Source organism: Dendropsophus ebraccatus, chromosome 5 (genome assembly GCF_027789765.1).
Source record: "Dendropsophus ebraccatus isolate aDenEbr1 chromosome 5, aDenEbr1.pat, whole genome shotgun sequence".
Classification (NCBI taxonomy): Eukaryota; Metazoa; Chordata; class Amphibia; order Anura; family Hylidae; genus Dendropsophus; species Dendropsophus ebraccatus.
This window is the reverse complement of record NC_091458.1, coordinates 156463996-156489086: the sequence shown is the minus strand read 5'-3', so window position 1 is coordinate 156489086 and position 25091 is coordinate 156463996. Positions and strand designations below refer to the sequence as shown.

The 25091-nt window shown below is 44.9% G+C and overlaps 2 protein-coding genes across 3 annotated transcripts in view; both read right to left on the bottom strand.

Annotated features, from left to right (window-relative positions):
- Nucleotides 1-4717: 4717 nt before the first annotated feature.
- On the bottom strand, nt 4718-14730 carry YRDC (yrdC N6-threonylcarbamoyltransferase domain containing). The gene is made up of 6 exons (XM_069972681.1): nt 14490-14730; nt 12179-12374; nt 10030-10144; nt 8475-8594; nt 6807-6949; nt 4718-5955 (listed from the first exon to the last, which is right to left on the bottom strand). The coding sequence occupies exons 1-6, from the start codon at nt 14626-14628 to the stop codon at nt 5895-5897; spliced, it is 774 nt and encodes a 257-aa protein (XP_069828782.1). The 5' UTR covers nt 14629-14730; the 3' UTR covers nt 4718-5894.
- A 3378-nt stretch (nt 14731-18108) lies between these two features.
- The window catches only part of MTF1 (metal regulatory transcription factor 1), a 24687-nt gene continuing 17704 nt past the window's right edge, over nt 18109-25091 (bottom strand). Inside the window, exons 8-10 of one of the 2 annotated variants that reach the window (XM_069972679.1) lie at nt 24679-25091; nt 21091-21148; nt 18109-18550 (exon numbers count right to left, since the gene is read on the bottom strand). The exon at nt 24679-25091 is cut by the window's right edge and continues 132 nt beyond it. In XM_069972679.1, coding sequence (XP_069828780.1) covers nt 18162-18550; nt 21091-21148; nt 24679-25091 — 860 coding nt within the window. In that variant the 3' untranslated portion in view covers nt 18109-18161. The remainder of the gene's footprint in view (nt 18551-21090; nt 21149-24678) is intronic. The other variant, XM_069972680.1, reaches the window with a different exon arrangement.

The window sequence follows — 25091 nt, the reverse complement described above, 5'->3', positions numbered from 1 at the left end:
GAGAGCAGGCTGAACTAGTAGTAGTAGTAGTAGTAGTAGTAGTGGTAGTGGCAGGGAGAACTACTGACCATCCCATCCCCCAACCAGGAAGTTGAAGGAATAGGGAATATAAAGAATCAGCCCAAAGACATTGGATTATCATTATTTGTGTCTCCACATTTTGTAACCCCTTTATGACTTTGTTACGGATAAGAACTTAACCTGTTACTATGTTTCTATAGGGCAGGGATCACCCAGGAAGAAGCGGCAGGATCGGCCTCCGGATCCCCGCTGAACTGATGGACTGGCCGCTCAGCCAGTCAGTGACTGGGGTGGGATGTCGCTCCAGTCACTGATTGGCTGAGCAGCCAGTCCATGAGCCAGGACACAACTAAGGGGAAAATGTTTTCTGGCGGGGGTCCCGAGACAAGTCCCACCTCTCACCGCAGGGACGGTGATCAAATTCCCCCCTGCCAGCTGCCAGATTTTAAAATTGGCCGGACTTCTCCTTTTACCACAGCAAGAGCCCAGTACCAGCTAGCCCATCTTCGTCAGTCAAATGGGTTAGGTGGATGCAAGTGAATACAGAGGCAGTGAATTAGAGGACATGGGAAAGAATTAGGCTGGGTTCACATTACGTTTTTGCAATCCATTTTTTTCATCCATTTATGCAAAAAAGGGCTGAAAAAACTGATGGAAAAGGGATGCATTTGTGTGCATCCGTTTTACTATTAACTTCCATTATAGAAAATAAAAAAACAGATCAAATTGCATCCATTTTACCGTACACAAAAATAAAATCAGCTTCGTTTTTGTGTTCTTTAAAAAAAACGGGTGCATTTTGATCCTTTTTTTTTTTAGAATGGAAGTCAATGCTAAAAACAGAACAAAATGGATACACACAAATGCCTTTTTCCATCTGTTTTTTTTTTTTTGCAAAAACATAGTGTGAACTCAACCTTATGAAGGTAAAAGCAAAAATAAAAAAAGGTATGCCTGAAACCATAATGAGAAGCTCTATGCAGCCATAGACTTACCTACACCTCAGCTTCTCTGCTTACAGGACCAGTTTAACTCACTTTTTTGATAAAAAAAAAAATCTCGAATATCCTTTTCCAAAAATGCTTATATGGAACATTTACTGCAACTTATTACTTTCCCAAATGATTAGTTTGTAGGCCAAGCAGTAGCATTTAATATGAGGTCTTGCAAAGATCTGACAGGTCCACAGACTGCTGCAAATCAAGATCCGCTTCAGTATTTTTGTTAAAAGAAAAGCTGCTCCCCACCCACTCACGGTGAGTGACGGCTCTTTCTGCATACAGACTCAGAGCTGTGTGGGTGGGGAAAGCTGAACTCACAGGTCTAAGGGAATGTGTCACAAAGAAAAAAAAATTGGAAAGTGTTTTTTTGTCTTGTTAATTTATGTTTGTTTTTTTTAACATGTAAGGAAATATGAAAAATTAACAAATTTTTCATATTTCCCAGTGATGGCCACCAGGGAAGCTCCAGCAGAAAAACTGCTGGTAAAAAACGACCTGAAATACGGCTGCTGAAGAAAGAGGCAGTGCCTGCTCAACTGGTGTGACATCAACACCTCCCTCCTCTTTTCACAGGAGAAGTAGCGCCATTTTGTTGTTGTCTGCATAGCAGTACACATACAGCAAGCGTAACCCCAGCCAACTTTATATTACACCTCAGTTCTGCTCCAGATATCTAGAAAATATAGATACAGTCCTGCAAAACTTCACCCAGGACTGTATCCCACTTTTCCAGACACCCAGAGCAGAGCTAACAAGCCGACGGCCGTGCAAAAAAGCACTTCACTACTACCATTAATTTGCTCCTCCCTGATGTACACTCAGACAGATCATACATGCACACTCATACACAGGCGGATCATACATGCACATTCATACTTGTACAGTCATACAGGCAGCTCCTACATGCACACTCATATAGGCAACTCATACATGGACAGTCATACATGCACACTCATATAGCCAGCTCATACGTGCACACTCATACACATGCGTATCATACCACCACACTCATATAGCCAGCTCATATGTGCACATTCAGGCAGATCATACATGCACACTCATACACAGACAACTCATACATGCACATTCATACAGGCAGCTCATAAATGCACACTCATACATGCTCACTTACACAGGCAGCTCCTACATGCACACTCGTATAGACAGCTCATATATAGGCAGCTCATACATGAACACTCATACACAGGCAGCTCATACATGCACACTCATACAGGGAGCTCATACATGCACACTCATACACAGGCAGCTCACACATGCTCACTCATACAGGGAGATGATACATGCACACTCATACAGACAGCTCATACATGCACATTATACACGCACACCCATACTGGCAAATCATACATGCACACTCATACAGGCAGCTCCTACATGCACACTCGTATAGACAGCTTATATATAGACAGCTCATACATGGACACTCATACACATGCACACTCATACAGGGAGATCATACACGCACACCCATACTGGGAAATGATACACGCACACTCATATAGACAGCTCATACATGCACACTCATACAGACAGGCAGGTTTTCTGACAGCGAGTCTCCTGGCGCTCCAAAGCTACCCTCGGATCTCCATGCTCATGCAGCTCCCCGCTCAGGCTCTAGTAGCCGATGACGATACCACATACCTCAGCTGCTGTAGAACATCCTACTACACACCTCAGCTGCTGCAGAACCCCATACTACATACCTCAGCTGCTGCAGAACATCATACTACATCTCAGCTGCTAATTGTCTGGGAGTTGGAATGGAAATCTTTGCCAGTTCATATATAAAACCCATCTATATCATATTATCCTTGCATTATATATATATATATATATATATATATATATATATATATATATATATATATAGTGTAGCAGCTATAGGTTGTATCCTGACATTGGAAGGAAGGGGTTAACACACTGACTGCTTTTTTCTCCAATAGGGGGGGTTCACATTACAGAATCCGCACGGATAGATTTTGTTGCCAGTACGCCCTCACGGCCGTAGATATTAATAAAATGAAACAAAAATAATAAAAAGGAAAAAAAAAAAGTGACACATTCCCTTTAAATGGCTTTCAACATAAAAATACAAAATCAAGTCATGAATCCAGTATATATCCAGGCCGACAATCTTCCCCTCTGTTATGTTTCCCTCAGTTAGGGTTAATATGTAATGAACGATAAAATTTTTATAAATTAGAATAAACTTTACGTGTACCTGTCGCGAAAAAAAAAAAAAGTATTGAAAAACATCAGAAGTGGTTGTGATCACAAGCAGTTTTGCAATATATACTCGCTTTTTAAAAAAAAGTTTTCTATGTTTAAATCAACGTTATGCAGGAAGTCCCCGTCCTTTGTGTGGTCACACAAGGAAAGACTCCTGTTCATCCTGCAGGTTGTATATCAACTGAGGACAATTAACTTTTCTGCAGCTTCAGATTGTAAATCAGGAAATGCTGCAGACAAATGGTCCAATAATGTATTTGCTGTCGACCCCCGTCCTATTCTCCCGCCGCCATTTTGCGACGATGTCGTCACAAGCAGGGGGCAGGCCTGGTCTTCCTCTGCTTCCCCGTCTTCCTTTAGAATAAATGGGAGTGAAAAGTCTGCCGTGGCTGGAATGCATCACATGGCTTCCAGCTTGCTCAGCTCTGATTGGCTGAGCAAGCTGGAAGCCATATGATGCGATCCAGCCAATGAAAAGGCTGCCAGTGCGCATGCGCATCTGCAGTTTTTTCGCTTTCATTCATACCGTGGGACCCCGGAAGTGAGGAAGAAGATGATGAGCATCTTCATCTTCTTCCTCACTTCCGGGGTCCCACGGTATGAATGAGAGCCAAAAGGCTGCCGATGCGCGGGTTTGACGGGGATCGTGGAGGGCAGAATTTTTGAATAGTGATCGACTTAGGAGGCATGGTGAGTATAGGGTCTGTGTCTGTTAGTGTTTTTTTTTTTTTTTTTCCCTATTGCCGGAGTTGTCCTTTAAGTGGAGTACCCCTTAGTCATTGGGGAAATTCAAACAGGCCTGGACATGTGCGGTTATGAGCAGGGAGACCTTGTGTAGCCTGCAGGATTTTTTTTTTTTACCATTCTCTAATAATTACACCAACAGTTGTTGCCTTCTCACCAAGCAGCTTTCCTATTGCCCTGTAGCCCATCCCAGTCTCGTGCAGGTCTACAATTTTATCCCTGAGGTCTTGGATGATCCAGAGAAAGCATGAGAAATGGTCATATGGTCAGATAACACCAAAATAAAAAAAACTTGTTTTGTCAGTAGTGCAAATATTTAGTTTCGGCATTCACAGCATCATCATGAATAATGACGCCAGGAGCGCCGTCTTTTCTGCAGCACATTGTCCATATTTACGGAATGTTTGTATGACCCCTAACCATTTCAGGCTTCTATGACTGATCCGGAGATACTAGGCGAGTACTGATCCGGAGATACTAGGTGAGTACTGATCCGGAGATACTAGGTGAGTACTGATCAGGAGATACTAGGTGAGTACTGATCAGGAGACGCTAGGTGAGTACTGATCAGGAGATACTAGGTGAGTACTGATCAGCACAGTTCACAGTGTCTGTCTTGTGTACTTTACTGATATGCAAGAACATATTGCTCAACTATAGGCACAAATTTTCACCAAATTTGCAACAATCCCAGAGAACAGTTCTGATAGTTTGGTTTTTTTTATTTCACTTTAAGAAATTCTAGTTTCATTAAAAAATAAAATCCTTGACAGGTTACAGACTAGCAAAATGTGCCTGTACTATACCTGCATATCACAGCCCAACAGTAAGTCTAATGGGCCGCTACACATCCCCATAGTTCTGGTGATCAGCAGTCAGGCTGGGACTTACAGACATAACACAACGATACAAGAAAGTACTCGTATGGCACCAACCCAAATAAGAATAGAAGTCTGGTCCTTTAAAAACAAAGCACCCATTGTGATATGTGTACTTAAAAAAAAGATACTCTGTTCATTTTTTTAACATTAAAGGGGTATTCCGCTCAGGTAAGATAGGTTGAGACATCGCCCCCCCACTCCTGGGCACTAACAATTCCTTCCATACTTGTCATTATCTATTTAGTCTCCTTCCCCCAATTCTCAGCTGCTGCTTTCTGCTGAAGACACAAAAATCTGTGTGTGAGCTTTTCTCTCCATCTGCTTCAGAGACGGCTGATCTAAACAGCATCCTTGCTCGGCTGTATCTGCACTCTTTTAGGGTTAATCTAAGGTCAAGTTGCTGGTGACATCACAGTGATGTGAATTACAAGTGCTTATATGGGCCTTCTGGGAAGGGAGGGGGGAGACGGAGAGAAACGCTCACACGCAGTTTTCTGTGTCTTCAGCAGAAAGCAGCAGCTCAGAACTGGGGGGAGGAGACTGCTAGGATAATAAATATATGGAACAAATTGTTAGTCTCTATTGTGGGGGTGGGGGATGTGTTTAACCAGAGCGAACTACGCTTATCTGCTTATACAATCTTGGGCACTTTATGAAAAGTGATTATACTGGGCACAGTACTGCCTTGTGGGCACTTCCAAAGCGCTCACAACATTGGAGGCGCACGTTAAAGTAACAAAATAAGTCATCATTGTAACATTGTATATCTTAAATAAATAATTCATTTTTCTGATGTAGTCAGCGTTTCCTGAATTCAAATAGAAACAGAATCAGATTAAAAAAAAAAAAAAAGGTCCCACAAATTAAAACATGCGGCAGCGTCATGCACTGCGTGTCATCAGCGCTCGCATCAAACGCATGCTGGTACATGGATATCACGGGGACTGCGCCCCCAGTCAGCGATTCCCAGGAGATCCTCCGCCAGGCACATGGGATGTCAGGACACAGAAGACAGGCTGTATTTGTTCTTTAAGATTTCTAACGTTGGAATCAGAGCGCTGCAATGAAATAAATAGAGGAGGTGAGTAAATAGGATACAGTATTTACCGCTTCATGTCGCTTTGTACCATAAGAAATGAAGGTCGTCATATAGTTCTTTTCAGTCCATCCCTGCTACAACCTCTGTCCGTGTCATGAATGGTTCAGAAAAGGAAAACAAAGAAGTTCCTGACATGGACAGAGGTGGCAGCAAAGAGCACTTTGTCAGACTGGAGAGAATACATCACTTCCTGCAGGGCATACAGCAGCTGATAAGTACCGGAAGACTGGAGATATTTTTAACAGAAGTAAATTATAAATCTTTATAACTTTCTGGTACCAGTTGATATGTAAAAATTACTCTTTTGCTGAACTACCCCTTTAAAAGGGGTTAGTGACAGGCAGTTGTGCGATTGCAGCTGCCTGTCATTATCTCCGGCTCCTGGGACACCAGTGTGTGTGCGTCCGATCACACGTTAAACCCCTTCATGGCAGAAACATATGTATACGTTCCTCCTGCGCCAACATTGGCAATAGGAATGTACGTATACATATTCTGGGTGTGAAGGGGTTAACAACATTACTAAAGATTCTACCACCACCAAAACAATCCCATAGAAGACACACAACAGGCAGAGATACAGGGGGAGATTTATCAAACATGGTGTAAAGTGAGACTGGCCCAGTCGCCCCCGGCAACCAATCAGATTCCACCTTTCATTCCTCACAGACTCTTTGGAAAATAAAAGGTGGAATCTGATTGGTTGCTAGGGGCGACTGAGCCAGTTTCACTTTACATCATGTTTGATTAATCTCCCCCTCAGTACGTATATAGGAAACCCAGGACTTCCTATAAGAACAGTGAACTTACCAGCCAGGCCGGATTACAGAGAACTTCCCAGGAACAGAAAGATCTACTACAGTGGATCCCAATCTACATTCTGGACTAGACAAGTCTCCAATAGGTCCTCCATCCACTACGAGGGACAACATGGGCCACAGGTCCTTAAACTCCTACAACCAATAATAACATTTATATAGAGACGAGGGATTCTGCTGAAAGGTACAATTCAGGACTAAATGGAAAGAGAAAAACTGAGACATTACAGGATTATACTTCTTATTCAGGCAAGGAGGAGCCAGAGTCCCCGCCCCCGGGCAAGGAGGAGCCAGAGTCCCCGCCCCCGGGCAAGGAGGAGCCAGGGTCCCCCCCAGGCAAGGAGGAGCCAGAGTCCCCGCCCCCTCAGGCAAGGAGGAGCCAGAGTCCCCGCCCCCTCAGGCAAGGAGGAGCCAGAGTCCCCCCCCCCCCCCCCGGGCAAGCAGGAGCCACAGTCCCCCTCCCCCCCTCCGGGCAAGCAGGAGCAGGAGTCCCCGCCCCCCAGGAAAGGAGGAGCCAGAGTCCCCACCCTGGGCAAGAAGGAGCCAGAGTCCCCCCCCCCCGGGCAAGGAGGAGCCAGGAGGTCCCCCCTCAGGCAAGGAGGGGCCAGAGTCCCCCCCCGGGCAAGGAGGAGCCAGAGTCCCCGCCCTGGGCAAGGAGGAGCCAGAGTCCCCGCCCTGGGCAAGGAGGAGCCAGGAGGTCCCCCCCCTCAGGCAAGGAGGGGCCAGAGTCGCCCCCGGGCAAAGAAGGAGCCAGGGTCCCCCCGGGCAAGGAGGGGTGAGAGTTTCCAATTTACAAGGGTCAAGACAAAAGGCAGAAAGTTATACACAGGGTAGATCACATAGTGGTGGGAGAACTAGTCACCAGTCTGCTGCATAAGACCAGAGTGGGACACTGCTGAGTGACAGCAGAGAATGTCTTACACCTGCCTGACATGTATTTATAGGGCTTGTAAATGAACGTTGGATACAAGTCTGATGGTTCGGGGTTCTGCCTTACATAAAATACAGTGCAGGGCGAGCAAGTTTTGGAGATGTTAATGGGAGGTTCAAATTGTGAATCAGTTTAAATCTTCGCAGTACTGTACTGATAGCCACACAGCTGTGTCAGTACAGTACTGGGAATATTAAAACCAATTACGAGATCACGGCATCATCATGAATGAAGGTGCCGGGAACTCCAACATCCATTCTGTTGCACATCGTCCGTAGTTACGTACCGTGCATGGAACGTGTAAATGTAGCATCAGAGTTTTAGCTGTTTCCAAAGAAAGAAAGGGGCAAATTGTGGAGATGTAGCTGAGCGGAGGTGACACAATCCTAAAAGGGACTGAATATAGTGGGGGATCTGCACCTAGTATAACCACAAGAGTTATGGTGGTAGCACACAGCCAGATGGCATTGCCCAGTCTACAGAGTTCTCAGTCTATGGAAATACAAGTTTTATTTAGGGGAATTTTTGATTTAGACATAGGGAGGACATGATGTGTGAGACAGCAGACCGACAGTAACACAGATTCCAAATAGATCACTTATATAATCATATATGTAAGAAGACAATAATGGAGCATTTAAAAATTAAGAATTTAGCTGTGCATTACATCTGCAGACCTTACATTATAGTGGAATATATATATATATATATATATATATCTGATAATACCTCCACGGATAGTGTGCTCGGCTGGGTGCTGACGTTCGCACTGGTCAGTGCCAGGGGCTCGGTGCAGATCTGTGCCAGCTGTCTGATAAACGCGTGGTCTGGTATACGGACTCCCACCAACTGGAAGACGACAGGACTAAACTTCAGTACAAATATAGAAAAACTTGAAACAAACAGAGGGATCAGCTCACCGTTCACTAATAAAGTTCATATGATGGTTTTCCTGTGTTGGAGCAACGTGGGAAAATGATGCGGGCCGTTGACCCGTAATGTCCAAATGTGATAGCGTCACCCACAGCTCCTTAAAATCCAAAAAGTTTATTTATATTCCACTTAAAAATAATATATAGCAGTGATATATTATTTTTAAGTGGAATATAGATACACTTTGTGGATTTTAAGGAGCTGTGGGTGACGCTATCATTTTGGTATGGAAAAAAAATGACAATTTTATAGGTTAAAGAAACTGGAATTGATGCATTATAAAGAAGACGTTCCGGGGGTGAAAGGTGCCGATCGGTAATAACTTTAAGGCTGGGTTCACACTACGTATATTTCAGTCAGTATTGTGGTCCTCATATTGTAACCAAAACCAGGAGTGGATTAAAAACACAGAAAGGATCTGTTCACACCATGGTGAAATTGAGTGGATGGCCGCCATATAACAGTAAATAACGGCCATTATTCAATATAACGGCCGTTGTTCTAAAATAACAGCAAATATTTGCCATTAAATGGCGGCCATCGACTCAATTTCAACATTGTGTGAACAGAGCCTTTCTGTGGTTTTTAATCCGCTCCTTGTTTTGGTTGCAATATGAGGCCCACGATACTGCCTGAAATATACGTAGTGTGAACCCAGCCTTAGGCTACGTTTACGCACCGTGAAATACGGCCAAATCTTCAATAATGCAAGTCAATGTACGCTTGGCCGGCAAACACCATATAAAGTAACGTCTGTGACCGATTACGGCAGCTTTTCTTCACTCGGAATTACTGTTGTATTCAGCTATTTTACAGAGTGTGAACAGTACTCCCTAAAAGGAGTGGTTCACTAAACAAAAGTGAACAGAAAGTGTCAGAAAGTGCCAGAGACTTGTTATTTTCTTCTATTAAAAAAAAAAAAAATCTCCAGCTGCTGGTACTTATCAGCTGCTGTATGTGCTGCAGGAAGTGGTGTATTCTCTCCAGTCTGACACAGTGCTCTATGCTGCCACCTCTGTCCATGTCAGGAAATGTCCAGAGCAGCAGCAAATCCCCATAGAAAACCTCTCCTGCTCCGGACAGTTCCTGACATGGACAGAGGTGGCAGCAGAGAGCGCTGTGTCAGACTGGAGAGAATACACCACTTCCTGCAGCACATACAGCAGCTGATAAGTACTGGAAGACTGGAGATTTTTTTATTATTTTGGTATTACGGTTTTGCAAAACTTCATGGTTGCATGGAACTGTAACAGAGTTCATGTGCATAAGAGATGAAAGCGACGCTCCTATACATCACAGCACTGGATTACTTACAGGATCAATAGGTTCCACCAATAAGGGTTCTACTTACTGTAGTGTAGGGATTCAGCTCCTTATTAAGTTCATCTGATCTCTCCATCACCAGAGTAACTGGTCCAGGTAGTAAATCCCGGAGTAACTGGTCGGGGACGTTAACCTGGCAGTATCTGCAGTCACAAGAAAGTCACATCAGACATTTCCTCCATGTGGTTCTCTCTCTCTCCTCTGCTTCTAAAGTGTCCAAATCCCTCAGACCAGTAAGCAGTGTTACAGAGTGAAACGACTGGACTTAGGATCCTATTACACGGCCCTATCCGGCCGATTATTGTTCCGTGTAATAAACACAGCGATCAGCTGATGATCATTGTTATCGTTGATATAGGTTCTGACCTATAATTGTCGTCCACCGACCACGAACGGCCACATGTAATAGCGGTGCGCGGCCGGCGGCTGACGATTTGCAAAATAAATACCTTACCTATCCATGGTCCAGGGCTCCTCTAGCTCCTCTTCTCCCCGGGTCCCGTGCGCTGCAGCTTCAGAGCGGCCTGTCTTAGCTGACAAGCCGCTCAGCCAATCACAGGCCGGGACCGCCGCGGACAGGCCGCTCTGAAGCTGCAGTGTGCGGTACCCGGGGAGAAGCGGACTGCAAGAGGAGCCATGGACCCGGGATAGGTAATGTGTGCCAGTTTAGCAAGGACTGTAAGGACATCGGTAACGATGTCCCTGCAGCCCTTGTTAAAAGATTATAGGGCAGTATAATAGGCGCAGTAAACGTGCGCCGATCTAGCAGATTGGCGCTCATTTCGTTATTATCGGGCCCCCATCCCTGCCGTTACTATGCGTATATCTGACCTATTCCCAATTCAATGGAAAGGTTACCGCTCTTGCCCGCTCGTTTCCCCTCTGATGTCTGTAGTAGTTACATACAGAGCAGAGGCCAGCAGCGCTCTATTATTTCCACAGCTCCTATGACCTTCGGTGTAAGGGACACTCACACTTGATGTTCCGCCCATCCCATTGGCTTCATTCTATGCTCAGGCAGATTCCGTCGTCCGCCGAAAGAATCGACAAGTCAATTCTTTGGGCGGATGGAGGAATCAGCCTGCGAATATAATGAAGCCAATGGGATGGGCGGAATATTAAGTGTGGGTGCGCGGCGGAATCCGCTTGAAGTTCTCCGCCGATTTTCTGTAGTGTGCACATACCCTAAAGGCGTCTGACAGTTGACTTGTTTGGAGACTAAAGCAGCTGGAAATCAGGAGACATTGGTGCCTTGTTTTCCCAAAAGGTGAGGCACTTCCAACTATCAGGCACTTAGAACATATGGAAAGGATATGCTATGAATGTGGGGGGTAAAAAAAAAAAAACAAAAAAAAAAACAAAAAAAAAAAACTTTAACCCCCTTAAAGATCAATGAAAAGAATACTCATCATGTCCGTGCTAAGGAGGTACAGAGAAGGCTCAGGATGCGACCCCTCTCAGTACCACACTGCTCTTGGCTGCTATCACATCGTCCATTCCGGCTATTGAATCATTTAGATGCTGCTGTCAAAATTGACAGCAGCATTTTAATTGTTACAATGCTTTCATTGGTGGTTAGGTGTGGGGGGGCATTAATCAATGCTGTACATAAGGGCTGCATTGATCCCAATGAGCAATTATAGTATTGGTGGAATAAAAAAAAAAAAAAAAAAAAATTAAAAAAAAGGTTAAAATATATAAAAAAATCCCATATTAAAAGTATTTTTTTTTTTTTTTTTACACGAGTTGGACAGATCCCGGTGGTGCTGTCTATTTTTCAAATAGACGCCCAATTCCTGACATGCAGCAGTTTTTTCTTGATTTGAAGCAGGTGATATCCCCTCCCCTCTGTGACGCACCTCCTTTAGAATCAAGTCTGACTGCTTCCTGGTCCAGAGATGGGACATGGCAGCCCGCTCAGCCATCCAGGGACGCCCCACTTCTGCCACCGACTAGCTGAGAGGGCCTACCACGTCACATCTCAAGACAAGGAAGCGGATGGACACCAGAGCAGTGGAATGCGGACGCTAGTGCTGGAGCCGGAGAGGTAACTGGATGTTTTAGTTGGCACCCAAATCCTCCCAGACGGAGTGCCCCTTTAAGGGGTTAAATACAATTTTAACGTGTTGTAATCCAGAGAATGGAAACAAATACAATGCCAAACCCTTGTTACTAACTTATAAATATCCTCGATGGCCCCCACACAGACCGCCAGGGGTTTGGTCCCATCGCGTCCTTTCACGTTATAAATATTTCTAATAGACTGGGAGCTCTGCGCCAGGCAGGCGATTCCGTAGATGGTGTCGGTGGGCACGCCGATCACTCCACCCTGCTGCAGAACACCTGCAGAGGTATTTAAGATTTCTTTCCAGCCTAGAGGGAGAGAAGAGGAAAAAAAGTTACTGATCCAAGATGAGATGAAGAACAACAAGAGCTTAATGTCTCAATGTCGTTTATCATTAGTAATTTTTTTTTTTTGCAGAAATCATAGTCCAGATTTTTTTTAAAAACGCTGTAATTGGGTTTATTGGGCAAATATGTCATTATCTTCATTCAAAAAGCCTTTCCCCAGCCCCCCCCCCCTCTCTCTCATTCACTGCTCATTATCAGGAAATCTCCACTCTTTTACATCAGTCGAGCCCTGTGTAACCTATGGAGAGGGGAGGAGGGAGATTAGTCGCCAGCAAAGAACACACAGCGGGACCTGTGTGAAAGCCAGTATTCAGAGGTCAGAGAGGTCAGTGCTGACTTCAGAGGAGATAGTCCAGTGATGTAGCTGTAAATTAACTTTTTGTTGTCCTGTTTTGGTGCCTCATCTCCCTCCACCCCTCCTCTCTCCATAGAGAACAATGAAGACAGGGGGGAGAGCTTCAAACTGCTTTTTCATGATAAAAACGCATTTTTCGGCTAATAAACCCAATTACAAAGTTTCTTAAAATCACCTGTACTATTGATTTCTGCAAAAAAGGGGGTTTCCTAAGCAGAACAGCCAGGATAGCTCACCAGTCGCTGCACTACACAGTGAATGAGGCCAGAAGCAGTTTGTCTCCGGTCACTGTGCTGCGGTGAAGACCTGTAACTGCAGCGCACGTGACCTGGGATTGGGCTGCAGTTACCAGTCACCATCGGGATAATGTGAACGGAGACAAATCGCTCCTAGTCCAGTACGCGGTGTGATATCTGTGCGGGTGGCAGAACTCCACCGATCAGAGACTGATGACTGATCCTATGGAGAACCCACCAGTCTTTTCTGCATGGACCATCACTGCAATAATGGGGGATAAAGCTCCCAGATCACACAAGAAAAACTCAGGCCAGTGGTTACAGAACTACAACTCCCATCATGCCTGGATAGTCTGGATAGTGAAGGCTAAAGCTTTGGCTGTCCAGGCATGATGGGAGTTGTAGTTCTGCAACAGCTATGATGGTAAACCTATAAGAGGAGCACTCTGCCAGCCATGAGACTGGGTAAAACTAATTCCAGGCACAGTGCAGAAGATGTGACATGAGCTTCCATGATGGCTGCTGTCACCTTCCTCCATTACTACAGTCACACACAGCATGTCCCCATCACCAGTACAGTCACACACAGCATGTCCCCATCACCAGTACAGTCACACACAGCATGTCCCCATCACCAGTACAGTCACACACAGCATGTCCCCATCACCAGTACAGTCACACAGCCTGTCCCCATCACCAGTACAGTCACACAGCCAGTCCCCATCACCAGTACAGTTACACACAGCATGGCCCCATCACCAGTACAGTCACACAGCCTGTCCCCATCACCGGTACAGTCACACAGCCTGTCCCCATCACCGGTACAGTCACACACAGCATGTCCCCATCACCAGTACAGTCACACACAGCATGTCCCCATCACCAGTACAGTCACACACAGCATGTCCCCATCACCAGTACAGTCACACACAGCATGTCCCCATCACCAGTACAGTCACACACAGCATGTCCCCATCACCAGTACAGTCACACACAGCATGTCCCCATCACCAGTACAGTTACACACAGCATGGCCCCATCACCAGTACAGTCACACAGCATGTCCCCATCACCGGTACAGTCACACACAGCATGTCCCCATCACCAGTACAGTCACACAGCCTGTCCCCATCACCAGTACAGTCACACACAGCCTGTCCCCATCACCAGTACAGTCACACAGCATGTCCCCATCACCGGTACAGTCACACACAGCATGTCCCCATCACCAGTACAGTCACACAGCCTGTCCCCATCACCAGTACAGTCACACACAGCATGGCCCCATCACCAGTACAGTCACACACAGCCTGTCCCCATCACCAGTACAGTCACACACAGCATATCCCCATCACCAGTACAGTCACACACAGCATGTCCTCAGCATGTCCCCATCACCAGTACAGTCACACAGCCTGTCCCCATCACCAGTACAGTCACACTGGCCATACAGCTGTCAGCCATAGCGCTCAGCACACTCCTCACCCTTGACGTCTTTGTCCGGGCCGTTCCTACAACTACTAGATCCGCCGGGCAGCTTTAACACTTTAGCAGCCATATCTCTACACGAAGGCTGACAGGCCATCGCGGAAACTGCTCCGTGTAGCCGGCCAACCAGCCTCATCTGACAGCGCTTCCTGAGCAACCACGTGTGAGGAACACTTCCGGGGTCAGTCTTCTGTGGCGTCCCAGGGTTATGACGTCACTGGTTGCTAGGCGCCGTAGCTCTCCTCACTACTTGCGTTCAAACAAATAAGGAAACGCTACTACAGCCCATTTTGTATGGATTGCGTGGAAATACGCGCTGACGTCACCTTATTGACTTAACGTAACACTACCCAGCAAAACTACAATTCCCATCATGCCTCGGTAGTAAAGGCCAGAGCTTTGGCTGCCCTGGCATGATGGGAATTGTAGTTTTGCAACAGCTGTAGTTTCTTTATCCCTGCTGTACAGTCTAGGGAGGCTCTCCCCTGCAGTTATAGCTCCACATCTGACCCTTTTATAATGTTTCCTTCTTGAAAATTGTAAAAAATTACAAAAATTATTATGCCCCCATGTAGTAGGAAGACCTCTCTGCAGGTAGGACCCCAGTAGGAAGAATCCATCATGTAGTCCCCCCCAGGTAATTTATGTACTAGCAGCCATGTTATCGTTGAGGAAACTTCATGAAAGTGTCCGGGTTCAGCAACGTCTACAAACGCGAAGGCTTTGCATTAACTCCCTGCATCTCGAGAAGGTGGAGGCAGCCCAAGGACGGCCTGGAGAACGTGACTATGGCCTATGGCTGTATCCTGGTTTTCCCATGACTCTCTAGGAGCCGTGTCACAGAGGGGAGGGGTTTCTCCACACTGGGCGGGGCCAGTGCTCAGTAACAGATCAGCACTGTACTTGGGAACCAGGTGGCGGTTTAAAAAAAGGACCGCGGCACCGGCTTCCCCACGCCAGAGCTGTTCTATTCATGTGCAGCACTTAAAGCGAATGTCCCTGATGGTACATTCACTTTAAGGGGAATCTCCCAGCTACAATTTGGGTTCAAAACTGCTGACACTGTTGGATAACTGTTAGTACAAGGAGACACATGGTACCTTTCCTATATGCAGCTGTGTCTCCAGCCTCCATGTCCTGAACTACTCACAACTGGACTAGATGGAGCAGGTGGTCTTTTCCTGCTGACAATCTTCTATGTTTTTAACTAAATATTCACTTAAAGAAACACTGCTAACAATGCCAGATACCTGTAATATAGAGGTCACACATAGTGATATAGAGAGGGGTCACACATAGTGATATAGAGAGGGGTCACACATAGTGATATAGAGAGGGGTCACACATAGTGATATAGAGAGAGGTCACACATAGTGATATAGAAGGTCACTGTGGGGGCACACACACACACACACACACACACACACACACACAGCCTGCTGCAGCCATAGCATATACACACACACACACACACACACACACACGCACAGCCTGCTGCAGCCATAGCATACATACACGGCTTGCTGCGGCCATAGCACACATACGCACAGCTTGCTGCAGCCATAGCGCGCACACACACACACACACAGCCTGCTGCAGCCATAGCATACACACACACAGCTTGCTGCAGCCATAGCGCACACACACACACACACAACCTACTGCAGCCATAGCACGCGCATATATACACACACACACACACCTGCAGCCATAGAACACTGAAGAAAAACACACAATCTTCTCCCAGAGAGAAAACACCACACTGAGGACAGAGGTTACTGCTACACTCCTTATGTCTTCTCCTCCCCCTCTATATTACACTGCTGCTCATATACAATCATCCAGGAAGAGATCAGCACAGATCTCCCTCCCCCACACACAATGGACTCTTCCAGCTCAGAAACAAACTACCAAATAGTGACCGACAACTTTTCCATGATCCCCCCCCCCTTGTAATAGGGCCAGTGTCCTATTACTGATATATTACCCAACCACCCTTATCTTATAGGGCCAGTGTCCTATTACTGATATATTCCCCGACCACCCTTATGTAATAGGGCCAGTGTCCTATTACTGATATATTACCCAACCACCCTTATCTTATAGGGCCAGTGTCCTATTACTGATATATTCCCCGACCACCCTTATGTATTAGGTGTCAGTGTCCTATTACTGATATATTCCCCGACCACCCTTAAGTAATAGGGCCAGTGTCCTATTAGAATGTTGCTCATAATATATATTCATGAGCAAAACTTGTAAAATTCATATCAAAATTCAATTCTACATTTTTTAAAGATTTTTTTAAAGCTGGAGTCGGAGTCGGTACATTTTTTTCCAACTCCAACTCAGACTCCAGCCAAAACTAGCTCCGACTCCACAGCCCTGTCTCACACATAGGGTGAATCGGTGAAAGTCTGTTTACACAAAGCGATCTGCGAATTTTTAGTGAACGTCCGACGACGATTTGAGAACATGTTGAAAGATCAAATTGACCGATTTCTCGCTCGACGCTTGAACGTTTGCTGTGTTTACACGAGCCGATTATCGTTCAAATGGGATAGTTATCGTGAAAATTCGAACAGTAATTGTTCCGTGTAAACGCACCATAAGTTGTGTTGTCCTGGCCGGGAGGGAGGGGGCGATACTCTTCCTACTACATAATAAAAACATTTTCTACATTCCGGAAGCACAGACAGATATATGAAAGGAACCATGTGTCTCCCTGATCTTAGAGATATATTACACTGTCAGTAGTTTGGAACACGAATTGCAGCTGACAGATTCTCTTTATGGGTGCGTTGACGCGTAACGGATCCGCAGCGCAGCGCACCCTAAGTGTCATTTCTCTGAAGTTATGGAAAGCAGGAAGTATCAGCTAGGTATCTTATTATGTTGTTGTGTGCCTCAGCCTTTATACACTCTCTCTAACACTTTTATTGTGGAATATTAAGTTGTCAGTCTCTTATTGCTGGCTATTTATTTCCAAAAAAATGTGAAACTTGGAACCTGGATGATGCGATAAGGATGACGACACTAAAGGTCGCTCCAAGAAGGCAAGGAGACCAGGGAGGTTCCCAACATCTCTGGATATAATGATACAATTAATGCCAATATTAAAACATGATCTCTTTTATATATATATATATATATCTGTCCCATTGTAAAATGTCTAGTAACAATCTCTCATAAAACATGAACTCCAGTGACTTACCTATGTCATGAGATACATATACATATATATAGATATTTCCCCACAGAAATTCCACAAAGTGACTTATAGTGCAATAAAGCAATGGGTTACTGTATATCCCAGCTGACAGACGTCCTCAGTGCCGCAGGGCAAAGCTGCCACCTTCCCTTCCTTATTTACCAGACAATATAATGCAGGGATGGGCAACCTTCGGCCCCTCCAGCTGTTGCAAAACTACAATTCCCATCATGCCTGGACAGCCAATTGGCTTTCCAGGCATGATGGGAATTGTAGTTTTGAAACAGCAAGAGGGCGAAAGCTTCCCCATCATCCCTGTAATAATGGAATGAATACACAGCTGTCAGGTGAGTTATGTAGCCAGAGATGGACGCTGAGTGTTGTAAGTAAGAAGACTACAAAAATATCCCCCCCCCCCCCCCCCAAAAAAAAAAAAGTCAATTTGCAGATTTTTCTGTCTATTTAGAAAACCCGCTAAGGCTGATGTCATCTCCTTGCAGTAAGGCTTCCATAGGGACCAGAGAAGAGAGATTCTCAGGACTCTGGAGGGACAGGAAGTCTGAGATGTCTATAGAAGAAGGTGTCCATGGTTGCGAGTCTGTAGAGTTTATTAAGTGTCCGCTGCTTCCTTCACATGGTGACGGCGGGAGAGGTACAGTGTCAGGAGGCGGCGGTGGCGGCTCAGCTGCTGGTTTGGGGTCGGGGTTGGAATCTGAGGTGGAAGATCTTTTGCGCTTCGTAGAAGTCTCTTTCACTGAGTCTCTGCAGGCACACTGACACTGACAGGACTCTTCTTGTTTTATGATGATAACAGGAAGGCTCAAACCAATCTGCTGTACGGTATTGCCTGATGAAAAAGAAACAACAGAATTAGAAAAATCCAGCATGATTGTGTGAAGTAGTGCTTGGGCATTCAAAGGGATTAAAGGGGTATTCCACTCAGGTAAAATACCTGTTCAATCACCCCCCCCCCTCCTGGAAACTAACAATTCCTTCCATACTTCTTATTATCTGTTCAGTCTCCTTCCCCCAGTTCTGAGCTGCTGCTTTCTGGTGGAGACACTGAAATCTGGGTGTGAGCTGTTAACTCTGTCTCCCCCTCCACCCTTCTGAGATGCCTCATGTAAACAGCTGTTTCTGCACTCTGTAGTGCCAGAGTGTTAATCTGAGGACAAGTTGCTGGTGACCTCACTGTGTTTAATCCTCCTTAAATTACAGAGTTCAGGGCGGGGGTGGAGTGAACAGCTCACACACAGTTTTCTGTGTATTCAGCAAAAAGCAGCAGCTCAGAACTGGGGGAAATTGTTGGCATTTTGGGTCTCAACAGATGAATCGGAAGAGGTAGCTGTAGTAATTTTTTTCTACAGTGGTTAAAGGGAACCTGTAATCACTAGTGTTGGGCGAGCATTGTCTTCCGAGCTTGGTGTCCGATCAAGCATCAGGGTGATTGGCACTGCTTAATACTTAACAAAGGACTCGGATCAAAGTGCAAGTTTCCTGCACAGACGCGATCACTGCATACGCTGAGCGCTTCCTCCCCTGACAGCTTCTTTTGTGCTTATTTACTTAACAGGGCATGTTTTTGTTCCAATGTTGCTGTTGGAAATGAAAAATTGCAACACTGAATCAAAACCATGTTGTGATAAGTAAATATAGGAAGCAAAAGAAGCTGGCGGGGGAGGAAGCACTCAGCATATGCAGAGATCGTTTTCTGTAAGCTAAGCTTGGCATGGATGCTAACTGTATGCAACTGCTTAATCCCTAAAATTGTATATTATTGCGATCTCTGCATATGCTGAGCGCTTCCTCCCCCGCCAGCTTCTTTTGTGTATATTTACTCATCACAACATGTTTTTGATTCAATATTGTGGTTTTTAATTTTCAAAAGCAAAACATGCTGTGATAGATAGGTAAATAGCAAACAAAACTGGTGGTGGAGAAAGCAAATCAGCATATCTGGGAATTGACTTTAATGGGGTTCTTTACTCGAGTCAAGCATTTAAGTGCTCACACAACACTAGCCCACTGATGTCACTCCCTGGATAACATGGTGATGTCACTCCCTGGATAACATGGTGATGTCACTCCCTGGATAACATGGTGATGTCACTCCCTGGATAACACGATGATGTCACTTCCTGGATAACATAGTGATGGCACTCCCTGGATAACATGGTGATGTCACTTCCTGGATAACATGGTGATGTCACTCCCTGGATAACTTGGTGACGTCACTTCCTAGATAACTTGGTGACGTCACTCCCTAAATAACTTGGTGACGTCACTCCCTAGATAACTTGGTGACGTCACTCCCTAGATAACTTGGTGATGTCACTCCCTAGATAACTTGGTGATGTCACTCCCTAGATAACTTGGTGATGTCACTCCCTAGATAACATGGTGATGTAACTTCCTGGATAACATGGTGACGTCACTTCCTAGATAATTTGGGGACGTCACTTCCTGTATAAAATGGTGACGTCACTTCCTGGATAACATGGCGACGTCACTTCCTGGATAACATGGTAATGTCACTTCCTGGATAACATGGTGATGTCACGACTCCCAGAGCTGTGCGGGCTGTGGCTACTGAAGAGGATGATGGCAGGGGGATGCTCAGTGTCCCTCTAGTGCCCTGTGTCCCTCTGTGTGCCCCTGCCATCATTCTCTCCAGCAGCCACAGCCCGCACAGCTCTGGGAGTCGTGACATCACCATGTTATCCAGGAAGTGACATCACCATGTTATCCAGGAAATGAAGCCTTGATGCAGTAGTAAGTGCAGGGTAAAAAGCCCTTTATAAGCATTTCTCGTAATAAGTGTATATTAGTAATTTGTATAACTTTTGAGGGGCAATACAATACTTTAATAACAATTTTCTTGGGACTTCTCCTTTAATTCTAGTCCATAATGAACAATAGCTTAATACCAATGAAAAACACACTACACTACTTAAAACATGGTGGCGAGGGTGGAGTTCAGGTAAGCAAGAGCGCGCATGCGCTTAAAACACATCTAAGGTCCGTGAAGTCTGCACTGTGATGTTGTTACCTGTTATGTGAAAAATAAAAGCACATTGTTTTGGATCACCAGTTTTTTCATTTGTGGGATTTGTGGGCCATCGCTCGGGCGCTCTCTCCTGTGGGCCCCCCAATCTAAAGATCATCTGGGCAGCCCCCCAGCTTGATGTCTGTGTGTGTAATAGTACAGACAGCGAGCAGGGAATGAGGAGCAAGCAAGCGCTAACCTGACATCGGCTGTGTAGCAACCAATCACAGCTCAGCTTTCATACCTGAACAAGCTCTAATAAAATTGTAAAAAAAAACAAACAGTAAAATTGGCGATCCTCCTTATCTCCTTATGTGTATCACCTCCGATGAGAGACGTACCTCCAGTAAGTGGGACTGCAGTGGTGAAGAAAACCTTCTCTACCTTGGGAGCTTGCTGCTGTGTAAAGAAATAAAGTTGATTATTTATTATTATTCATTATTATCTTCTGTATACTCGCTTTCACTGTAAAACATCACACAACCAACTATTTTCTGTTTGTTTTTCAAAGAGTTTATACAATAGTAAAGATAAGGCTGGGTTCACACTATGGTTATTTCACTCCTTTTTTTCCATTTTGTTTTTTGCTGCAAAAAACAGATGCATTTGTGTGCATGCGTTTTCAGCCGTTTTTCCATTAACTTCCATTATTTAACAAAAATGCAACAAAATGCATCTGGTTTTTTAAAATGTACAAAAACATGGTCGACCACATTTTTTTGGCTAAAAAAAAACAAAAACAAAAAAAAAACAGATGCATTTTGGTCCATTTTTTTAAATAATGGAAGTTAAGGGAAAAACGGATCAAAACGCATGCACACAAATGCATCAGTTTTGCATAAAAACGAAGGAAGAAAAAACGTGGTGTAAGCCCAGCCTGAGATGTAGTATTTAAGGGCTATTCTAGTGAGTTTTAACATTTCATATTATTGGCCAGGCTGGACGGAAAATAAATCTGTACTCCTCTCCCCTGCCACTGCTGCTCTGCAATTCCTGGTTTCCTCTCGACACAAGATGTCTATGTAAGATTGTGTCCACAGAGTCAGGTTTTTAATTGCAATTGAGGCCAAAGCCAGGAACATATTGTACATGGAGGATGGTCATAGAGAAAAGACTGAGATTTTTCCACCTCTCAGATCCATTCCCAGCTTTGTTTTCATGCATTGCAATGAAAAACCTGAATGTGTGAATAGCTGACAATGCATATTGGACCAAAGGTTAAAAAGAGAGAAAGTACTGTCTGTGGAGCTCAGATACAGGGATTGTAAAAGGGGCCAAAACTAAAATAAACAGTTCTCAAGAGCACAGTAACCTCCATAATTCCTAAAGAGATTGTTCACCAAATGTTTTTCTTTCAAATGAACTGGTGCCAGAAAGTGCAAAAGATTTGTAACTTTCTACTAAAAAATCTCCAGTCTTCCAGTACTTATCAGCTGCTGTATCTCCTGCAGGAAGTGCTGTATTCTTTCCAGTCTGACACAGTGCTCTCTGCTGCCACCTCTGTCCATGTCAGGAACTGTCCAGAGCAGGAGAGGTTTTCTATGCGGATTTGCTGCTGCTCTGGACAGTTCCTGACATGGACAGAGGTGGCAGCAGAGAGCACGGTGTCAGAATGGAGGAGAATACACCGTTTCCTGCAGGACATACGGCAGCTGATAATTACTGGACGACTTGAGATTTCTTAATAGAAGTAAATTATAAATCAGTTGATTTGAAAGAAAAACATTACTACCCCTTTAAATGAAGGAAGTTTGGAACAAGCAGGACTCTCTCTAGAACTATCATGCTTGAGTCTGATCATTCCGTAAATGTATATCGGTGCCTGATGAAGTTGGATGCAGCCCTAATGCTGCCTGGAAAACAGAGACAGTCATAGGCTTTATCCATATTTTCCCAGACTCCATAGGGCTGCATCCAACTTCTGCAGCCACTGGTAATCAAACGCAAAGTGTTCAGATTTTGACTCAAGGTTCACTTATTACTAATCATACCCAAGATGATCAGAGGCTTCAACAAATGCCAACAGTGCTTCAACTAAGTACTGCTGCAATTCTGCTTGGATGCTGCAGGGGTGACCCACCGGAGCTCCTGAGTGGGCACTTCTAGTGTTGACACAGACAGACTTTATTATGGGATGTATGTAACACTGTCACGGTCATGTGTCTCCAGCTGTTGCAAAACTACAACTCCCAACATGCATGGAGAGCCAAAGCTCTTAGTTTTGCAACAGCTGTAGAGCCGAGGTTCCCCACCCCTGGTATCAAGTATAACATGTGACCGGAAATGAGTGCAGCTCCTAATGGAAGTTTTACTGACGTTCCTATAGGATTAATTATGTGATAATATTATATGTGGGACAACAGTTTAATGTGATTGACCAAGACGCCAGAGTGGCAATGGTGCAACAATAATCTGCATGATAAAAAACTGGTGCTGATCCAAAGTATAGCTGCTACAACCAAAAAGGTAACATTGAATGTTATGCTTAAAAGGGGTACTCCAGCAATTTTTTTCCTTTCAAATCAACTGGCGTAATGGTGCGTTTACACAGATTTATCTGACAGATTTTTTAAGCCAAAGCCAGGAAAGGATTTAAAAAAAAAAAAAAAAAAAAAAAAAAAAAAAAAGGAGAAATCTTAGGCTTTCCTTTATGACCAGGTCCCTGTTTATAGTCTGTTCCTGGCTTTGGCTTTTAAGATCTGTCAGATAAACCTTTCTGTGTAAATGCACCCTTAGAAAGTTATATAGATATGTAATTTACTTCCATTTAAAAATCTCCAGTCTTCCAGTACTTATCAGCTGCTGTATGTCCTGCAGGAAGTGGTGTATTCTCTCCAGTCTGACACAGTGCTCTCTGCTGCCACCTCTGTCCATGTCAGGAACTGTCCAGAGCAGGAGAGGTTTTCTATGGGGATTTGCTGCTGCTCTGGACAGTTCCTGACATGGACAGAGGTGGCAGCAGAGAGCACTGTGTCAGACTGGAGAGAATACACCACTTCCTGCAGGACATACGGCAGCTGATAAGTACTGGAAGACAATTTTACATAATTGTCTGACACAGACTGATTTGAAAGAAAAACACCTTACACCAGAGAACCTCTTTAAGAGGAGTCAACTTTAAAGAAGTCCAGTGAAAATTTTTATTAAAGTATTGTATTGCTCCCCAAAAGTTAAACAAATCACCAATATATACTTATTACTGGAAATGCTTATAAAGTGCTTTTGTCCCTGCACCTACTACTGCATCAAGGCTTCACTTCCTGGATACCATGGTGATGTCACTTTCTGGATAACATGGTGATGTCACTTTCTGGATAACATGGTGATGTCACTTTCTGGATAACATGGTGATGTCACGACCCGACTCCCAGAGCTGTACGGGCTGTGGCTGCTGTAGAGGATAATGACAGGGGGACACCGAGGAACACAGGGCACTGAGCATCCCTCTGCCATTATCCTCTCCAGCAGCCACAGCCCGCACAGGTCTGGGAGTCGGGTCGTGACATCACCATGTTATCCAGGAAGTGACATCACCATGTTATCCAGGAAGTGACGTCACCATGTTATCCAGGAAGTGAAGCCTTGATGCAGTAGTAAGTGCAGGGAAAAAAGCACTTTATAAGCATTTCCCATAATAAGCGTATATTGGGGATTTATAGAACTTTTGGGGGGCAACACAATACTTTAATAAAAATTTTCGCCGGACTTCTCCTTTAATAAGAGGGCGGAATATTGATACTATTACACTATGTTGCTAGGAGCGCCATTTCCATGGGAGGTATATAAGTATGTACAGTAGTGGATAGTATTATGTGAGGAGAGTAGTCACTTTGAAGAGGATTCCAAGTGTGTCATTATTAAGAGCATTATCTATCATTTAGCCAGAGGGAAGTGGCCAAACACAGTCACTAGCTGACTGAGACACTTACCGATTGCTCCTGATTTTGTGAAGTTCCATTCAAAAGCCACTGAAGATTTTGCTCACCCATCACCAGACTGGGTTGCAAGATGGTGGTATTAGAAGTCTGTGTTAAGGTTATGGCGGGGTTGCTCCCCAGCACGGTGCTGGCACTGGAGACTGCCGCCTGCACTAGAGCTGGTAAAACAGTGTCTGAAGCGGCTCCCACAGGCACGGTGGGTCCTGCAACCACAGTCAATCCCTCAGCTAAGGGCTGTGAGGTCCGTGACGTTATAAAGTTGTCCTGGGTGACTGTGAAATGGCTCCCATTATGAACAGGCACTTCCAGAGGTTGTGGTGGTGCTGTGCTGGACACAGAGGGTGCTGACTGAGTCCCACATCCTATGGTGCCAGATGGTAATGGCATGGACGCTGTGCTAGGTG